The 18,455-nt window shown below is 25.2% G+C and overlaps 3 protein-coding genes across 6 annotated transcripts; all 3 read right to left on the bottom strand.

Annotated features, from left to right (window-relative positions):
* Positions 1 to 213: 213 nt before the first annotated feature.
* LOC100871420 (uncharacterized) lies at positions 214 to 7,974 on the bottom strand. Of its 4 annotated transcripts, none has more exons than XM_012486841.3 (12): positions 7,620 to 7,974; positions 6,903 to 6,970; positions 6,279 to 6,481; positions 6,088 to 6,155; positions 5,923 to 6,000; positions 3,750 to 4,216; positions 2,932 to 3,088; positions 2,669 to 2,830; positions 2,092 to 2,586; positions 1,888 to 2,023; positions 1,595 to 1,817; positions 214 to 1,516 (listed from the first exon to the last, which is right to left on the bottom strand). In XM_012486841.3, the coding sequence occupies exons 2-12, from the start codon at positions 6,947 to 6,949 to the stop codon at positions 964 to 966; spliced, it is 2,589 nt and encodes an 862-aa protein (XP_012342295.1). In that variant the 5' UTR covers positions 6,950 to 6,970; positions 7,620 to 7,974; the 3' UTR covers positions 214 to 963. The 4 variants fall into 4 exon arrangements, with proteins under 4 accessions (XP_012342295.1, XP_003693935.1, XP_086763416.1 ...); XM_003693887.4 differs by having other exon boundaries at positions 2,932 to 3,091; XM_086907290.1 differs by lacking the exon at positions 6,903 to 6,970 and having other exon boundaries at positions 7,620 to 7,957.
* Positions 7,975 to 8,706: 732 nt separating this feature from the next.
* On the bottom strand, positions 8,707 to 13,494 carry LOC100863770 (protein zer-1 homolog). The gene is made up of 9 exons (XM_086907308.1): positions 12,538 to 13,494; positions 11,798 to 12,065; positions 11,373 to 11,679; positions 11,074 to 11,279; positions 10,820 to 10,991; positions 10,389 to 10,712; positions 10,127 to 10,276; positions 9,794 to 10,046; positions 8,707 to 9,571 (listed from the first exon to the last, which is right to left on the bottom strand). The coding sequence occupies exons 1-9, from the start codon at positions 12,995 to 12,997 to the stop codon at positions 9,369 to 9,371; spliced, it is 2,343 nt and encodes a 780-aa protein (XP_086763434.1). The 5' UTR covers positions 12,998 to 13,494; the 3' UTR covers positions 8,707 to 9,368.
* Positions 13,490 to 18,379, bottom strand: RnrL (Ribonucleoside diphosphate reductase large subunit). Its single transcript, XM_003693886.4, has 11 exons — positions 17,811 to 18,379; positions 17,617 to 17,705; positions 17,214 to 17,391; positions 16,769 to 17,132; positions 16,395 to 16,699; positions 15,666 to 15,828; positions 14,975 to 15,363; positions 14,702 to 14,889; positions 14,305 to 14,613; positions 14,030 to 14,218; positions 13,490 to 13,920 (listed from the first exon to the last, which is right to left on the bottom strand). Exons 1-11 carry the CDS (start codon positions 17,845 to 17,847, stop codon positions 13,663 to 13,665), a joined length of 2,469 nt encoding a protein of 822 aa, XP_003693934.3. The 5' UTR covers positions 17,848 to 18,379; the 3' UTR covers positions 13,490 to 13,662.
* Positions 18,380 to 18,455: the final 76 nt, after the last annotated feature.

Below are 18,455 nucleotides of genomic sequence, written 5' to 3' on the forward strand. Positions count from 1 at the left end.
TTTAACTTTAATAGTATGTTTAATATAAATAATAAAATATAATAAATGTATAATTATATAAATATTAAAAATCTATAATAATGCAATGAATTGATGAAAATTGATTTTTATAATTAAATTAATTATAATTTTTGTACTCACCACATAAAATGTAGAAATTATACATTAAACATTATGATTTTTGTCAGTATTTCAAAACACAAAATCTCAATATCTTATCTAGTCTGTGGTTATATTTATAAAATATTTTGAAAATATAATACATAAACAAAAATTCATTCAATAAATCTTAATTATTGAAAAATTTGTTCATTCTATTAAATTACAAGATAAACACAAATCATAGTATTAAGATGTATATAATATTTATTACACTTATCTAAAAGTGACAAGTTTATCGATTTTGTTATATATTCATTTACATTAATAATTAGAAATTAATTAGATATTTTTATTGTTTTTTTGTAGATTCCATCAAATTTTCAATGCACAAATAACCGCTACTTTTACATAACTATACTTAACATGCTTATATGAATAATTTCCTTTACAGTTCTTGTCAACATTGTCACTGAATGTGCGTACATAGTGACTATTTGAATTACAAAGGAATTGAACATTATGAAGTTTATATCAGTGTGTACATTTCAAGCATGTCCAGTATTTAGTAAATAAAAATCTAAACACAGTTTCATACTCACAATTTTATATGAAACAAATAATGTTTAAATTACGCATTTTTACAACATTTTTACAACAAACTTATAGAAAACAAATATAGTATTGTACATAGAGTTTTGTCAACTTGATTGAAAATAACTATTTAACTTTATAAAAAATAATTGCTTTGTATGAAATTCTGATATTGTGTTTCCTATGGTTTTTAAAGTTTTACAAATTTTTGTAGAAAAATAATAAAATCACATTAGGATATGGTTGAAACGTACTAATAATTCTTGGACTTTACATATCTATTTTTTCAATTTTTACTTTCACTTCTTGCTTTTTTATATTTTCTTTTTCATCTATTTCATTCTTTTCGCTATCCCTTTCTTTATCCTTGCCAGAATGTTGTTGTTTCTTATCTGAATTACGGAAACGATCATAACGAGAATCTTCATCATCACTTGATTTACCTCCTGCTTCTGTTTCTCTTAAAATATCGCCCAAGTCTTTATCGACATCATCCCACAACTTATCGCTACTATCGCCTGGGTAATCATCATCATCTTCTTCTTCCGCTTGTCCATTTTTGTTATCTTTTATATTTTTTTCAGATTCGACAGTTCCTTTTTGCTCAATTGCTTTACTAGATTCAGCAGTATTAGTGCCATCAGTTGTAGTTACTGGCAATGTGTTATTTGTAGACGGTGCTTCAGAATTAGTTGGAGATTTAGCATTTTCTGTATTATTTGCAGCATTTGGTGTAGAAGTATTATTGGTAGATGACGATGATTGCAGATGTATTCTTTCTGCTTGCCTTCGCAATGCTTTATCATCATTATCGCGCACATATCTATGATATATTAAAATTATATCAACATTTACATATAAGAAATAAAAATAAATTCATAAAATCGTTTTAAATTTATACCGTTTAAGATGACTTCTGGTTGAACAATGAAGTGCTATTGCTCTTTCACTATTTTCACTACGTGGTAGATATAGCTTACATAATTCACAGAACTGAACCTCGACACGTTTTATATATTCTGCTCCAACTTTAATCATTTGTTTGCTTTTAGGTTTCTTTTCTGTATCATTTGTTCCTTCACTTTCCGGTTTTTCTTTTTTTTTTTCAGGAGATTCTTCATCTTCTGTTGTGTAAATTATTTTATAATTGTTATGGAGATTAACGTTTGAAAAATATAATTTAATAATACATACCATCAACATCACCTACAGAATCCAAAGTCATGAAATTATCAAGATTAACTTCCTTGTCATCTTCTTCTGGTCCACTTGAATCCGCTTCCGCTTCACCATTGCCAGCGTTCATTCTTTCTTTCAATGCACTTTTTCTCTGAAAGATATATAGGTATAAAATATATTAAAACTTCAAAAGATTTAACATTATTATAGAGATAGTACCTTAATATGATCCAAAGAACACATATGAGTTTCAAATAGCATTGGTGATCGAAATTGAATACGACATGTGCGGCAAAATGGTGTAAGAAATCGTTTCATTTGACGATGGGAATCGGATAGTTGATGTGCTGCTTTAAGAGAACGATAATTGAGTTTACAAATCGGACAGAACATGGTACGAGAAGGCAAAGTACCACGCGCAGCATCACGAGCTTCGACACGTCGTTGTTCTTGTCGTTGCAAGACACGCATACGAGTTAAAGTTGCTTTGTGACGCGATGCGATTCGTCTCATTGCTGCACTATGACGGCCCGAATACAAATGCAAAGAGTATTCTTTGAAAGTAACACTACGATGAGCGCAATGTGGACAAGTTAATTTAATAAATTTTCTCCCATCTCTTCTACTAGGTAATTCTTCTGAACCAGTAGCTCTACCGTGTTCTGTTTTATCGTTTTCATTTCTTTCTTCATCATCCCCATCGTCTTCATCATCCTAAAAATATACGCGTAACAAATGTTCATCGTAACGGGAAGCTAATAATTAAAATAGCAAAATTTTTTTTAATTAGCCTCACCTCATGTTTTCGATCATCTTCATCTTCTTTTACTTCATCTTCTTTTTCTTCCTCATCTTCGGTATTTTGCCTTTCCCGATCTTGCTTTTCTTTCTTTCTTTTTTCATCTTTTTTCATTTTCTCTTCTTCTTCCTCTTCCTCTTCATCATCGCGTTCATGTGGCTGAATTAATGTCGGTAAATATTACAGTAAGTATTGCCATTAGTAGCACACAATATGCATATAGACAATAGGAGCAAATATTATCAGCCCTATGGAGTTACCTTATCATCATCATCCCAATTACTTTTGTTATCATCATCCTCTTCATCGTCATCGGAAAATTCAGCGTTAATAGCTTTGGTCATCTCTCTATCCTTGTCCTTCATACTGGTTCCTGATCCTGACTCCTTTTTACTTCCGGATAGCCTAGTAGTACCGCTACTAACGACACAGCAATTTTGTTTTGACTTACATTATTTCCCTTCGTCTTGTTCTGGTTCCTTTGTCTTTCATTATATCATCAACCAAAATTTTGTTTTCTTATAGTTGATATACAGCAAATATCGCGATAGTATTTGTTTTTTCTTTTATCCCCCATAATGAATGCATTTCGTATTGCAATAAAGGTCTTAACTATTCAGCCTTTTTGCTCTGCATTGTGCTCTTATGTTTCCGCATTTTCGCGTTTTAAAATATATATATATATATATATAAGAAACAACGTTCTTATACTGGTTTTAATCACCGCTATGTGTAAGAATGATAAATAATGATCTCGTAAAGTACAAGTATTATAGTAGTTCTCATATCAAAAGTAATTACATTGTATTTTGATGATATACGCATTGTATTTATGCATATCAGAATCAATTCCCTTTTTTATTTAGAACCCTGCGAAAAGTTTGCCTCTCGGCAGTACAATTGGTTTCGTGCGATCATTTGTGTCATTTTTTGTGTTTTCTTTTACCATTTATATATCTATCATCGTCTTGACTCTCAGGTCATTATAGTCAGATATAGTCAGTTCGTTTACTGACAAATAAGCAAGCAGGCTACTAGGACGGTATTGCGGTTGGTAAGTGATTTATTAATTAATTACCTCCTGCGCAATTTGGTTGTGGTCATGCGCACACGCTGGATGTAGTCTCGCGATCGCGATCCTAGCAGCTTGCGTCGATAGTCGAGTGAGTGTAGAGTACGCTTGCGAGCCATGATGACGTCCGATCGAGAGCTCATGCGATGGAATCCACCCCCTCTTCCGCTGCCGCGAGTTGAAATACGACCTCTGTAGTTTGAGCTTTGATGCGATATTCGCCCTCGGCTCGAGCTATATCTCTGAGTTGGAGGTGCCATTTCACTAATTCGAGGGGGTGGTGGAGGTGCATAGCTCCGTGATGCTGAATGACGGTCCTCTGAGCGATGGTATGACGAAGCACGTTCGCTCTGTCTCTTGTCCTCATACACGGCCGAAGATGACGATCCCTTATTATCGTCATAAGGAGCTGATGCAGATGAACCACCATACGACGAAGAATACCTCTGAGAGCCGCTACCGCTACCTCCACCCTGCCAAATCAAATTCAATTGTGCTCCTTCCCATTGTATCTTTCTCTTTTCCTGCCCTTCTCTCTTTTAATCTATATACATTCCTCCCCTTTGTTCCCTCCTATCTGATATTCTCCATATATTTTTTTCTAATTCCATTCCAAGTTGATTCTTTTGCACTCCCTTATTTACCATTCATTATAGTGCCAATCGTTTAATAAAAATCATCCAACCTTGTACTGTTACGGTCACTACACCCATTCCCGTTGGATCACCAAAATATAGATTTACCTTGCCTAAGCTTGAAAAGCACCTAAATTATTTTATCTTTCATATTTCAAATATAAATAACTCTGCATCCCTTTTTTTTATTTATTATATTAAAAACAATTTTTAGTTTTCAAAAAATGTAATAGCAGTCTTGTCATTTCATTTCATAGGTACGAGCTCAGAATAGTAGCTTTGACCAGCATTCGTTTGCTTGAAGATATCAAATGAACTGAATTCTGTATGTATGATTCTGGATTGTTTGATAGACCTTTCCAATTTTAATAGCATAAAGATAGATGTGTTTTTATATACTCTTATTTGTAAAGCATTCTTTCATATAATTCAATGCCTTATGCACACTTATATGGACCAAGAAATCAAATAAAACTAATAAAATTGTAGTTATAATGTTATATCCTTGTATATTTTCTTTAAGGATAAAATATGTGAAAAATATATTGTGTACTTTCACTGCTTTTATAATGCTTTCCAGTACATATTCTAGTTTCAACCTGTAGATATGAGGTACAGACATATATTTAAAAAAGGTTCATGTTTCTCACTCATTTTCAATTGAATATAACATAGGATGCATGTCCTTTATATTGGAAAGGTCTACAATACTTTGACATTATTAACAATTTACTTCATTATCTCAATGATAAGTTTTAATTGATGTAATTTAGAAAATTGTATAGAGCAGTATTTGTTAAAAATTTTTGCGGTGCGGCAATGTAGGGATGCTTTCAATATTTCAGTAACTGATCTGCATTGTGTAGGAAATTGGTTCAGTTGCACATATTGTTTTAGATAGAGAACAATACTGACGTAATGTTGACATTTTAAAATTCACATTTCTATCTATATATATATATATACACACGCACATATATGTATATATCTATTCATCTGTTGTTTCTGATACTTTTCAGGTTGTTCTCAATATTTAATGCAACTGTGTGCAGGCAATAATTAAGTACCATCTAGGTGTATTTCATCTTTTAATTATGTGATGTTTTCGTAGTGTTCCACCAGTAGTGTCCCAACGCAAAAAGAATGGGTGTTCAAGTAGCCGTTGGCTCGTCGCTTGAAAGGAAAGTATGACGACTTATGAATGCCTTGCCTACTGATTCTTTTTTTTCTTTTTTTAATTTTTTTTTTTTTTTTTTTTTAATGTTTAGACGAGTGTCCTGAAAATATTTTTTATATGGAACAAAATATTTTAAATACTTAAATTTGCATACTTAAATTTTAAAGATAAAAAAACTTTCAGGACCATCGTTTTTTCATGCTATGTAACTTAAGAATTTGAGAACTTTTGTGAAGCAGGGCTTTCAAGATGAAAAAATGGTTCTTGACCACAGCACGGCAGGAGATTGAAACAAAATAGACTAACACTTTTTTTGAAATGTCTTTCAATAAAAATATCGCTATACTTAAACTTCTAAAATACATACCTGATATGAATCACTTCTCATCCTTTTACGAGTTGAATCACTTGATGAACGATGTTCATCTCTTCCAGAATAAGAATCCTAAATTATTAAAACAAATTTTTCAAATATGCTAATTTTATATGCATATAATTATTTAATTTATAATTTAATTATTTACATACTTACTCTTGGTCTTTTGTAACTATTTGAATGTTCACCTCTTCCTCCTCTACTAGAATATCTTTCTGAACCTCCTATTATAAATATAAATATCGATATTAATTTTAATAAAAGTAATATTCATAAAGTGACAGATTATATAACCATTTTATTAATTTATATTATATTATAATATAAAAATATAAATATTGACTAACCAGAATTATATTTTGAACGAGAATCATAACTAGTAGTTGAATATTTAAATCGACCTCCTCTAGATGAGGAATAACCTCCTCTGCTAGACATGTTTCCTCCTGTTGATCCACTATTCCATTCGTTTCCACTACCGCCACCTCTTCCTCTATAAGAACTGCCTCCCCGAGAATTAAATCCACGGCCTCGAGAACTCATACTAGAGCTAAAATAAAAAAAAAAAGGAAAATAAAAGAAAGAAAGAAATATGATGTAGTAAAATTTAAAGTATAACTTTCTTATAATTAATAACTATGTGTGTGTATATATATATATATAATATATTATTATTTTCTTAATAATAGTAATATAATTTGCTAATAAAAATATTAAAAATATAAAAATGAAAACCATATTTAAATATATTAATTTTGATATAGTATTTATTACATTTACTGCCTATTATAATTATTTAAGAATATATTAATAAAATTTATGAAAATTCATTATATTATATAATAATAATAATAATAATAATATGTATAATAATAAATAAAAATATACATATATTTGTAAAAAATATATATATAAAAAAAATGCAAAATCCAAATGGATTTAAATTTACATGTATATAATTTATTACCAACCTGTATTTATGGTAGCTATAACTACAACTTATAGATGGGTTATACATGTCAGATATGGTGTCAAAGATCTATAGACAAAACAGGAATGTTTATGTATCGCATTAAAATATTATACAAAATACATTCATGTGTAAATTTTTTTAATAGAAATTATTTAATTGTATGTATATATATACATTTATTGTTTTTATGCATAATGTAAAAAATTAATAAATTAATAATTAAAAATTAATAAATTAATAAAAATATTTCAAAAAAATTTGTTCATACATGTTTTTTATGTAGATAAGATTAACAATATTATGTAAAAATAAATATCAAATCATTATACATTTAAATTATTAAAATTATGAATTTTTTTAAAAAGATATATAAATTAACTATATTACTAAATTATAAAAGTTGTTTGCCAAATAAAATTATCATAAATTAAGCATATATGTACATATTATATTTCATCACACTCGCAATCGTGCATGGTTTTGGACAAAGTGCTTCGACAATTATTATACTGAATATATTATAATATCAAAACGATATATATATATATATATATAAAATAAAATATATTATTTTTTACAAAAATTAATATTATTTTCAATATAAAGATCAATAACTTATTTCTTTATTCTCCAAATTAATGGCCACACTCTGCGAGAATTTTAGAACCGTCATTTATCTAGGAAAATCTGTTCGTATAAACAAGATGATATTTACCTTTTTGAAGTACGTAAATTTTTCTTTATGAGATTTTAGCAACTAAAATTTTTATAATGAAATTTAAGTATTTGGCACAAAATTCTTCAGACATGCCGTGGACGCGCGATTCACATAAAATGTCGTCTTCCCTAAAGGCTGTGGCGTCACTCTTCTTCCAAATTCTAACGATCGTCCGGAATAAAGGAACAGAACCGGAAGTTAGTATCAATTTAATTCATATTCATGTTTTAATGATATTATGCGATTTATTTATTGAAAATAACTAATGAACATAAAATTTATAATTTTTAAATAGAATATATTGTTTTATATTATTCTAATTTTTAAAAAATTAATTCTTTTGTCTTTCAATAGTATAATATATATATATATATATATATATATATATATATATATATATATATGTACTATTGAAATATATATATATACATATTTCAAATTATTTTTTTTAAATTCAGTCATTTATCTAGAATATTTTACATATTCAAAATTGATTTATTTAATTATCTTATGAAATCTAATTTCTATTATAAAATTTAACAAATATATTTTAAATATATAATAATAAATATATATTTATTTATATATAAATAAAAAATTTAAATAACATTTTTATAATAAATAATAAAATGTATTTTATAACTTTTATTATATGAAATTTTTAATAGTAATGAAATATAATTAAATAAATATGAATCTTGTTACTTTAAGTTTATATTTTATACATGCATAATATTGCAAAAATGCAAAAATTATTTATCAAAAATAAAATTTAATATTTATAATAAATATATTAAAAATATTTTAAATAATAAAATAATAAATCTTTTAAATAATAAAAGTAAAAAGAATAGAAAATAAAGGATAAATTAGTTTTATCCATTTTTATACTATATATTAAATAAATCAAGAATTTTTGCAATTTATTACACGCGTACAATAATATTACATAATGATTACAGTAATGATCATTTAAATAATCATTTACGCAAATTTTTTGCTAATTGCGTAAATCAATAATTAAAATCTATTGTTTATTAAGTTGTAATATTTGTTTTACAGCGTGATTTTGATAACAACATTATTATTTCAAAAAATTTTAATTCTGGTAATAGAGATGTACAAATTTGTAAATCTAATTCATCTTATTTCAGTTTTATTTACATAATAATCTAATGCATAGATTTATTTTTATTTTAAATCTTTTTCATGAAACAAATTTAATGGCAACTGAAAACTTATTTATGATACAAATATCTACAAAGAATTCACACAAGTATAAGAAACTTAATATAAGTTTAAATCAGCATTCATTATTTCAAGAAATTACTTCAGTCTAAATTTAGTTTGATCTTATTTATAATACAGCATGGTTATTTACATAAATCAAAAATGTATTTGAATTTGGACAGTGTTATAGAGATTATTACATCAAAAATATTTTTATTAAACTAATTACTACTTTCTTTTTAATATCATTAATAATATATTTGCACGAATAGTCCAAATATATTTTGTACATGTAATAAATAAAATATGCAATGAAATGTTCATGTAATAAAAGTGCGAGTAAGATTGTCTGAGTACTCAATTTTAAATTTACAATTTGGCAAATCAACATACAAATATTTTAATATATTTTTATAATCTTACTCACACTCTTTTTTTTTTTTAGAAAATTTTTTATTACAGACGTAAAACATTCTACTTTTATGCTATTTGAATTATAGTAATAAAAATTGAATTTTAACCATCTGAACTATATATATAGTCTTCATCTAATGGCGAATGAACATTCATATCATTGGAGTTGCTACTATAATGACTACAATTTTCAATTACAATGTGGGCAAGTTCTTTTATACGCTCATATGGTCTTGCATCTGAGATTAAGGTATTCAATTTTTCAAGGCCTCCTTCTCGTATAACTAATATACAATATTTATGAGCTATTAAAAAAAATAATCATGATTTTAATAAAACTTATTAAATATTAAATATGTGTGTATATATAATAATATAAATAATAAAATTTTTATTATAATAATATAAATATAATATTTTTATTGTGGATTATATTTTATATGTAGATATATGAAATGAAAAATTTATTTTTTGAAGTTTAAAATAAAATTAGATTACAAAGTTATTTTACAAAATATAATACTTACGATAAACAGTGGTGAGATTAGCAAGAGCCCAAACTGCCCAATGTTGACATTGTGGTGTATGATATATATCTACTAAACGTAATAATGGCAGAAATGAGCGATAATTAATATTACGTTCTGATGATATATCCCATCGTTCGATAGCTTCAACCATAAGTTCAAGAACTACATCTCGACTAGGTTTTTCTATTGTCCATGCTTCAACACCATCAGATGCTATATGAGCTAATATACCAACTGCATTATATGGTACCTAATAATAAAAATTAATTATAAAAAATAAATATATTATAAAAATACAATTATTAAATATAATTATTTTATATAAAATACCTCAATACTTTCTCTAACATTACGAATTAAATTTGTAAAAACAACCATATATGGCAGTTGCATTAGATGCACTCTAAGACTTTGTACTTCAGCTACATTACCAAGTAATCCCATCATATTTTTCAATAATTCTTCTTTACGAGAATATTGCTACAAACATAAAATATTTGAAAATATTATATGAATTTAGTTCTTTCATTATAAATTAAATTTCATAATAAATTTTATTCATAATAAATTAAATAATATTAATTTTATATACCATAACACATCTATAAAATAGCGGCATGCCATTTTCTTCAAAAAATCGTTGACAATTTATAGGAGTTTCATCAGTCACATTCCACATAGTTGACCAAGCTACTTCCATAACATCATCAAATGTTCTGGATTCAACTCTGTATTTGATTAGTTCAAGCATTGTTTTTATACAACCTAGATTGCCTAATAAACGTTTTTCTCTACCTGTTACTTGACATGCCAATGTATTTAAAAGAAATATTCCAATACGTTGAACATAACTTTCTTGTTGCGCATTATTAGCTAAATGCAAAAGTAGTTTGACCAATGTTTCATAATGTGACATCTAATAAAATATATAAAATAATTGGCAACATATTTATTTTTTAAAATATATCTTGTAATATAATTGAAATAATATTTTTAATATAAAAAAACAACGATTATGCATACCACATCTTGCGGTAATCGGAATTGATATAATGTTAGACAACCATTGCGCATCATAGTTTCTTCATTTTTATGAATACTCATTCCAATGAGAAGTGTACGGACAATTCTTTTTTTCAATCTTGCTTCTAATTCACCTTTTTCTTTCATTTTTACGATATAAAAAAGTGCTGCACTATATAAATAATGCACATTGTATTAAATTTTTTAATATAATATAACTACATATAAAATTTATATTATTTAATTAAATTTACCTTCCAGATATTTGTATATCTTTTTGAGTAGGATATTTTTCCATTGCTTCTAATACTGCACAAAGTGCTTGATCCATTCTGTGACAATTTTCATATCTATAGATTTGATATAAATCACTTATTACTTTTAACATTAAATCTTCTTTATTATTCATATAAACATGAGCGGCAACTAATATTTGATCTTCATTTGCATTTCCTGCAATCTAACAATTCAAATTAATTAATAAATAAGAAATAAATTATACAATATTATTATACATATATGTTATAATTTTTTTATTATTTTTATTATTTACCAATTTTGCTGGAATATTACGACGTCTACAAGGTGCATCATTTGCTCCATATAATCCTAAAAATTGTAAAGGTCTATCTACTCTTGAAATAAGACCTGGTATATCACACAGATTATTGTACATGTCAGAATAAAAAGAATGTTCAACTGTTTGTATTGCACGATTTACAATTTCGATTCCTGCTAAATTTGTGCCACTAATATCTAAAGAAGTTAATTGAGGCAAACCATTTACAATATCAGATAAGATTGTATTAGGATTTGCAAAGACTCCATCCTCAGGATTGATTTGAGAAATATCTAAATGCCTAACGTTTTCAAAAACATTGAATTAAAAATTTTTAATATTTTATTATATATATATATATATATATATATGTATATATATATATATGTATAAATTAATGATAATAACGAATAAATTACCTTAAATTTTTCAAATGACAAATATTATTAACAAAAGTTTGAGCTTGAGAAATAATTTTAACATTGTATAAAACTAAAGATACTAAATTAGGAATCAAATGAAAAAAATCAAAAATGCCCACATCAAAACTATTGGACAAATCTAAATTTGTTAAATTTGTTAATCCAGCCAAGAGTATGTTATATTCCAAGGCACAAATTGGAACATATTCTAAAGCCAAGGTCCGTAGATTTGGTATTTTAAATACATATCCTTGTTTTTGATATGCTAATAATTAAAAAAAAAATATATATATATTAATTTCATATATTATTAAATGTTATATAAATTACAAATGTTGATTAAAAAATTAATTATTTTAAATATTTTAAAAATTAAATTTTAGAATAATAATAATCACATAATTATAATTGTTTCATTTATATAATTTTGATGATACTATTTATTTTTTATCAATTTGAAAATAAAAATAGTTACATTATAATAAAAATTACTATACATTATAATACAATATATACAATATAATTGTGATTATTTTCTTTTTAAAAAATAAACATATAAACTACATATAATTGATTATTAATACATAAAAATTAAAAAAGCATTTTAACAATGGAATATTATATGTATAGTTTATATTTTATTTAATTTACATTTATATTATATTATTAATTAATTTATACTAAAATTACAATATATTTAATTATTTAATTGAAAATGAGTAATGAAATATTCTTACCTGTAAGTTTTTCCGGAATGATTACAGAAGTACCACGACATACTAAAGTATGCAAATTTTCTGCATTTGCATTTATATAATCAATAGACTGATCTGTTAAATTAGGACAATCTGTAAGTTCTAATCTCAAAAGTTTATGATTTGCAAGGATCTGTACTGAGTCATCAGTTATATTAGATCCTACAACTTTGACGCGTTTAAGTTTGGTTATCCATACATTTTTAAAAATTGTAAAGAAACGATCATGATCTTCATTCGGATCATTTCGTAAAACATATTCAATAAGTTTATCGCATATTTCACTCGGGAAAACTACCCCTTTTAAAAGATTCCGATATTCGCATTTATCCTTTACCGAGATAATATCTAAATTTTTGCAGATTACTTGGAAACATAGTTCTGCAAGAGATTCTGGACCTCCGTATTGATCTAAATGAAATAAGTCATCCAAATCCGCCATTCTATACGGCAATTTAGATAAATTGCGTAAAAAGACTCATAAGAAAATCCTAGCAACAATTACGCAATTTCAACTGTCAAATATGTTAAAATGCATCAGCTGGGCATCAATGCCCAAATTCGTTGCAGAAGAAATCTCTTTTATTATTTCCTTATTTTCTTTTAATCAAAAATAAACCCATTACATATTTAATCGGCACAATGCCGAATCACTCTTAAAATGAGTCTGAAATGAATATGTTCACTTTGGATGTTTAACGAAACGAAATTTACTCGACAGTTAACTGATACGCAACTATGTACGTCGACACGCTTGTAATTTTGACATTTCACTTGACTACCGTAGTGACGCTATTCCTGAACACTTGACTGTAGCTCACAAAGTATACAATAGTGATCAACATTTATTAAAATTTATTAAAATTTTCGCGCGAAATTTTAAATCCTTACATTTTAAATGTTAAATATTATAAAGAAATAAATTATTATGAAATTAATTAATAACAGATTTTATTTATTTCAGAATTTTTCAACACCATATTATTATAAAATACATACTGAAAAGCAATACTCATAAAAATATGAAATAATTTTCATTTATAATTTTAAATAAAAATCGTAATTTAAATACAATATATATAATTTTAAATAATAAGAAAATCGTATTTATGATCCACAGGCCATGCATGCATCTCCATTTTCGCGAGAACATGCGAGTACTATGTCTACATCTTCTTTATTTTGATCTTGTAACCATCCATTTTGAGAACTATTATTAAGTTCTTCATTATTATCATTTTCAGAATTAATAGATTGATTAGAAGTAATGTTGGTTATATTTCGTAATTTGGATTTATCAACTGTAAATTGAAGAGCATTTGCTGCTGGTTTTGTTCTTAAATAATACATGCCAGTTTTTAAACCCTAAAAAATGTTTTTATATGTTCAAATAACTTCAATTAGAATAATACATAGAATAATAATGAAAATTATCATTTATATAAATTATAAAGAAGAAATTAAAATTATTTACCATTTTCCATCCATAAAAATGCATTGAAGTAAGTTTTTCTGTTGTTGGTTTTGCCATATGAACATTTAATGATTGTGATTGATCTATAAATGCACCACGATCTGCTGCCATTTTTAAAATTATTTTTTGTGGTATTTCCCAAACTGTTTTATAAAGCATTTTTAAATCATCTGGTATACGTTCTATGTCCTAAAATAAAAACATTTTTATTTAAAATAATTCTTCGTTATGCATATTAAATAATTCAATACTTTAAATTTATATGAAATAGATACTTGTATAGAGCCATTATTTGCTATAATTTCATTTTTCATATCCTCATCCCAAAGATCTCTTTCAGTTAAATCTCGTAATAAATGAGGATTTACAACTTGAAACTCTCCTGACAGAACTCTTCTTGTGTAAATATTGCTGGTGTATGGTTCTATAGATTCATTATTTCCTAAAATTTGTGCTGTTGATGCTGTTGGCATCGGTGCAATTAACAAAGAATTTCTAACTCCATATTTAGCAATTTTTTTTTTTAAAATAGTCCAATCCCATAAATTAGTTGGAATAACATTCCACATATCGTATTGTAAAATCTAGAAATATATTAATAATATATTAATATATTGACATTTTTATATTTAAAAAAATATGTAAATACAATATTTATTATAATTTACTTACTCCTTTGCTTACTGGACTACCTTCATAAGTTTCATATGTACCTTTTTCTTCAGCAAGTTCACAGCTGGCTTCTAAAGCACCATAATACAATGTTTCAAATATCTGAATATTAAGTTTTTGTGCCTCTTCACTTTCAAATGGATAACGCATTAAAAGAAATGCATCTGCAAGACCTTGAATTCCAATACCTAAAATATATGTGATAAATTTATAATAAACATATAAAAATATATCTTTTATAGTATATATATTTTATATAATAAGAATATTTACCTATAGGTCTATGTCTAAAATTTGACTTTCTCGCTTCTGGAATAGGATAATAATTGACATCGATAATTTTGTCGAGATTACAAGTAACAATTTTTGTTACTTTCAGAAGTTTTTGAAAATCAAATGTTTGATTATTGGGATTTACAAACATATTAACAGCAATTGAAGCTAAATTACACACAGCAACTTCATCTGGACTGGAATACTGCACAACTTCTGTACATAAATTACTACTCTTTATTGTTCCTATATTTTGATGATTTGATTTGCGATTGCAATGATCTTTATAAAGCATATATGGAGTTCCTGTTTCAACTTGAGAAATAAGAATAGCTGTCCATAAATCTCTAGCTTGAATTTGTCGTTTATATCTTTTCTCATTTTCATACCTAATTAAGAATTTAATATTATTTATGTAATTTAATTTATAAAAATATTATTTGAAATTGATAAATTAAAAATTAAAATAAAAATTACAACATTTCACAAGCATACTTTATTAAATTATTGAATTATTATTAAAGAATATAATCAAAATATTATCAAAAATATAGTAATCAAAAATTTACTGATAGTGAATTTCATTATTATATTATATAATAACATCTTTATATATATATATATATATAAACAACTAATTTTATAGTATGAAATCAGTAATTTCAAATCTCAATAATTTAATTTAATTTACCGTGTATAAAGAATTTCAAATTCATTGCCCCAAACATCAGCTAGACCAGGAGATTCATGTGGACACATTAAAGTCCATATACCATTATCCAAAACTCGTTTCATAAAAAGATCAGGTATCCATAGAGCATAGAATAATTCTCTAGCTCTATTTTCTTCTTTACCTGTTTAATCGCGATTAAACATAGTATAACATAATATTACTAAAATAAATAATAAAAAATTTATTCTTTTATTTTATTATGTCATAAATTTATAATATATACTGTTTATAATCTTTAAAAAGCATATTAATTTACAATATAATTCTATTTTTACTTAATAATCATCACATATTATTTTATACTTATTTTTATATCTATTTTAATATCTGTATTTTATTATACATTCAGTTTATACTTTATTCTATGTCTATTTATTTGGTTTGTATTTTAGATATATATAAAAATATAAAAATAAGATAAAAACAATATAAATTAAAAATAAAAAAAATAAAAGCAAAATAAAATAATTATTTTTTTTTGTAATAGTTTTATAAAGCAATAATTATATAATATATAAAATATTATAATTATATAATTATATAAAATAATTTTTATTATATATACGATAAAATAATAAAGTTTCTTGTTTTTTTTTCTATTGATATACTTTTCAAATTTTTTGATTAAAAAATTATAACAATTATAAAAGATTGTAAAAATTAAGAATAAAAATAATTCTAATTTACCAGTATTTTTTTTAAGATCTAGAAATTCAAAAATATCTGCATGCCATGGTTCTAAATATATAGCAAATGCTCCAGGTCTTTTATTTCCTCCTTGATCAACATATCGAGCTGTATTATTGTATACTCTAATCATTGGAATCAAACCATTAGATACACCAAGTGTACCAGCTATTGGTGTACCTCTTGCTCGAATACAATGTACATTAAGTCCAATACCACCAGCTGATTTACTAATGAGTGCGCATCTTTTTAATGTATCGTAAATTCCTTCAATACTATCTTCACTCATTGTTAATAAAAAACAACTGAAAAATATATAAATTTTAAATTATTATATAGATAATCATATTTTATTATAATTTTGAAAAATATACCTAGACATTTGCTGTTGCCTAGTACATGCAGAAAAAAGTGTTGGAGATGCATGTGTAAAATAACGTTCTGATAAAAAATTATAAGTTTCTATAGCTTTATCAATATCTTCACCATGGATAGCAACTGCAACTCTCATTAACATATGCTGTGGTCTTTCAACTACTTTTCCATGTATTTTTAATAAATAACTTCTTTCAAGCGTTTTGAAACCAAAATAATTATAACTAAAATCTCTATCATAAATTATTGCAGAATTTAACTTATTTGCATTTTTTTGTATGATATTGTAATATTTCTCACTAATAACTGGTTTTTGATTATTTGTATATTGTTCCTTTACATGATATAAATTATACATTACTTCTACAAATGAAATGATTTGAAGAATGAAAAAATTATTAAAAAAAACTGAATATGATGAATTAAATATATTCATTGTCTTACCACTAAAACTTTTTGTTGTTTCTTTATGAAGATTAGAAATTGCAATTCGTGCAGCTAATATTGCATAATCTGGATGTTTGGTAGTCATAGTTGCTGCTGTTTCAGCTGCAAGATTATCTAATTCAACAGTAGTTACACCTGAATATAAACCACTGATAACACGAAAAGTGATTGCAGACTATGAAAAAAAACATAAAAATTCAAGAAAATATGTATTCATAATATATATTTATGTTAAAAATGTATTATTAATGTATTTCTTCTTATTTTCTTATTATCTTACTAGTGAAATATACATAATTTTGCAAAAAATTAATAAATAATATAAACTTATATATAAAATATAATCAAAATAAAATTATGAATAATACTAATAATAATTAATTAAATAAAATATACTTACAGGATCTATATAATCCATATCTAAATTATAACATAATTTAGATATTCTAGATGTAATTTTGTCGAAATGAACATCTTCTTTGCGTCCATCTAATAATTATAAAAAATATTTAAATTTAGAATATTTTACATTTCTAATTGAATTAAACTAAAATTATTTAAAATAGCAATAGAATAATAAACTTTATGACTTACCGCGTTTTATTACATACATTCTTCCTTTTCCAACCATTTTTAAATCACAATAATTTGATTATATTTAAAATTGCAATAATTATTAATCTTTCTTATTCTATTCGTTATGGTTTTTTGGCGCGAAATAGAAGCACAGATAAAGTATAAAATAGATAACATCCAATACTTTTATTTGCCTCGAGAACTTTTTATTAAGATTGTTAGTATTTATAATATTACCGATTTAACATAGAATAGGATTATGACACTAATAGTGGTCGGAATTGAAATTAAATTTTAATATAAAATTATAAATGAGAAATAAAAAAAAATATTTTGTTACAGAATATATGGCGCATTTACAAATAATTATATATAATACAATTATAAATTAAAAAATTAAAAATGATATACAATGAGATATATACAGTATTAGAGATCAATTATTATTTGTAAACATATTTTAATTCTTCAACTATAAATTATGAATTTATATTTTATTTATAATATTTTATTAAAAATATATAATTAAATTTCTATATTTAATAACATTACATTATTAAATCTTGTATATTTAATAACACTCTTTGGATAATTAACTACATGTTTTAAAAATGCAATGTAAGATTAAATAATAACGAAAGAATAGATTTAACAAACGAATCA

The sequence above is a fragment of the Apis florea genome, unplaced genomic scaffold, assembly GCF_048593485.1.
Source record: "Apis florea isolate Af1SG1 unplaced genomic scaffold, ASM4859348v1 contig_2839_pilon, whole genome shotgun sequence".
In the NCBI taxonomy this organism is placed as follows: Eukaryota; Metazoa; Arthropoda; class Insecta; order Hymenoptera; family Apidae; genus Apis; species Apis florea.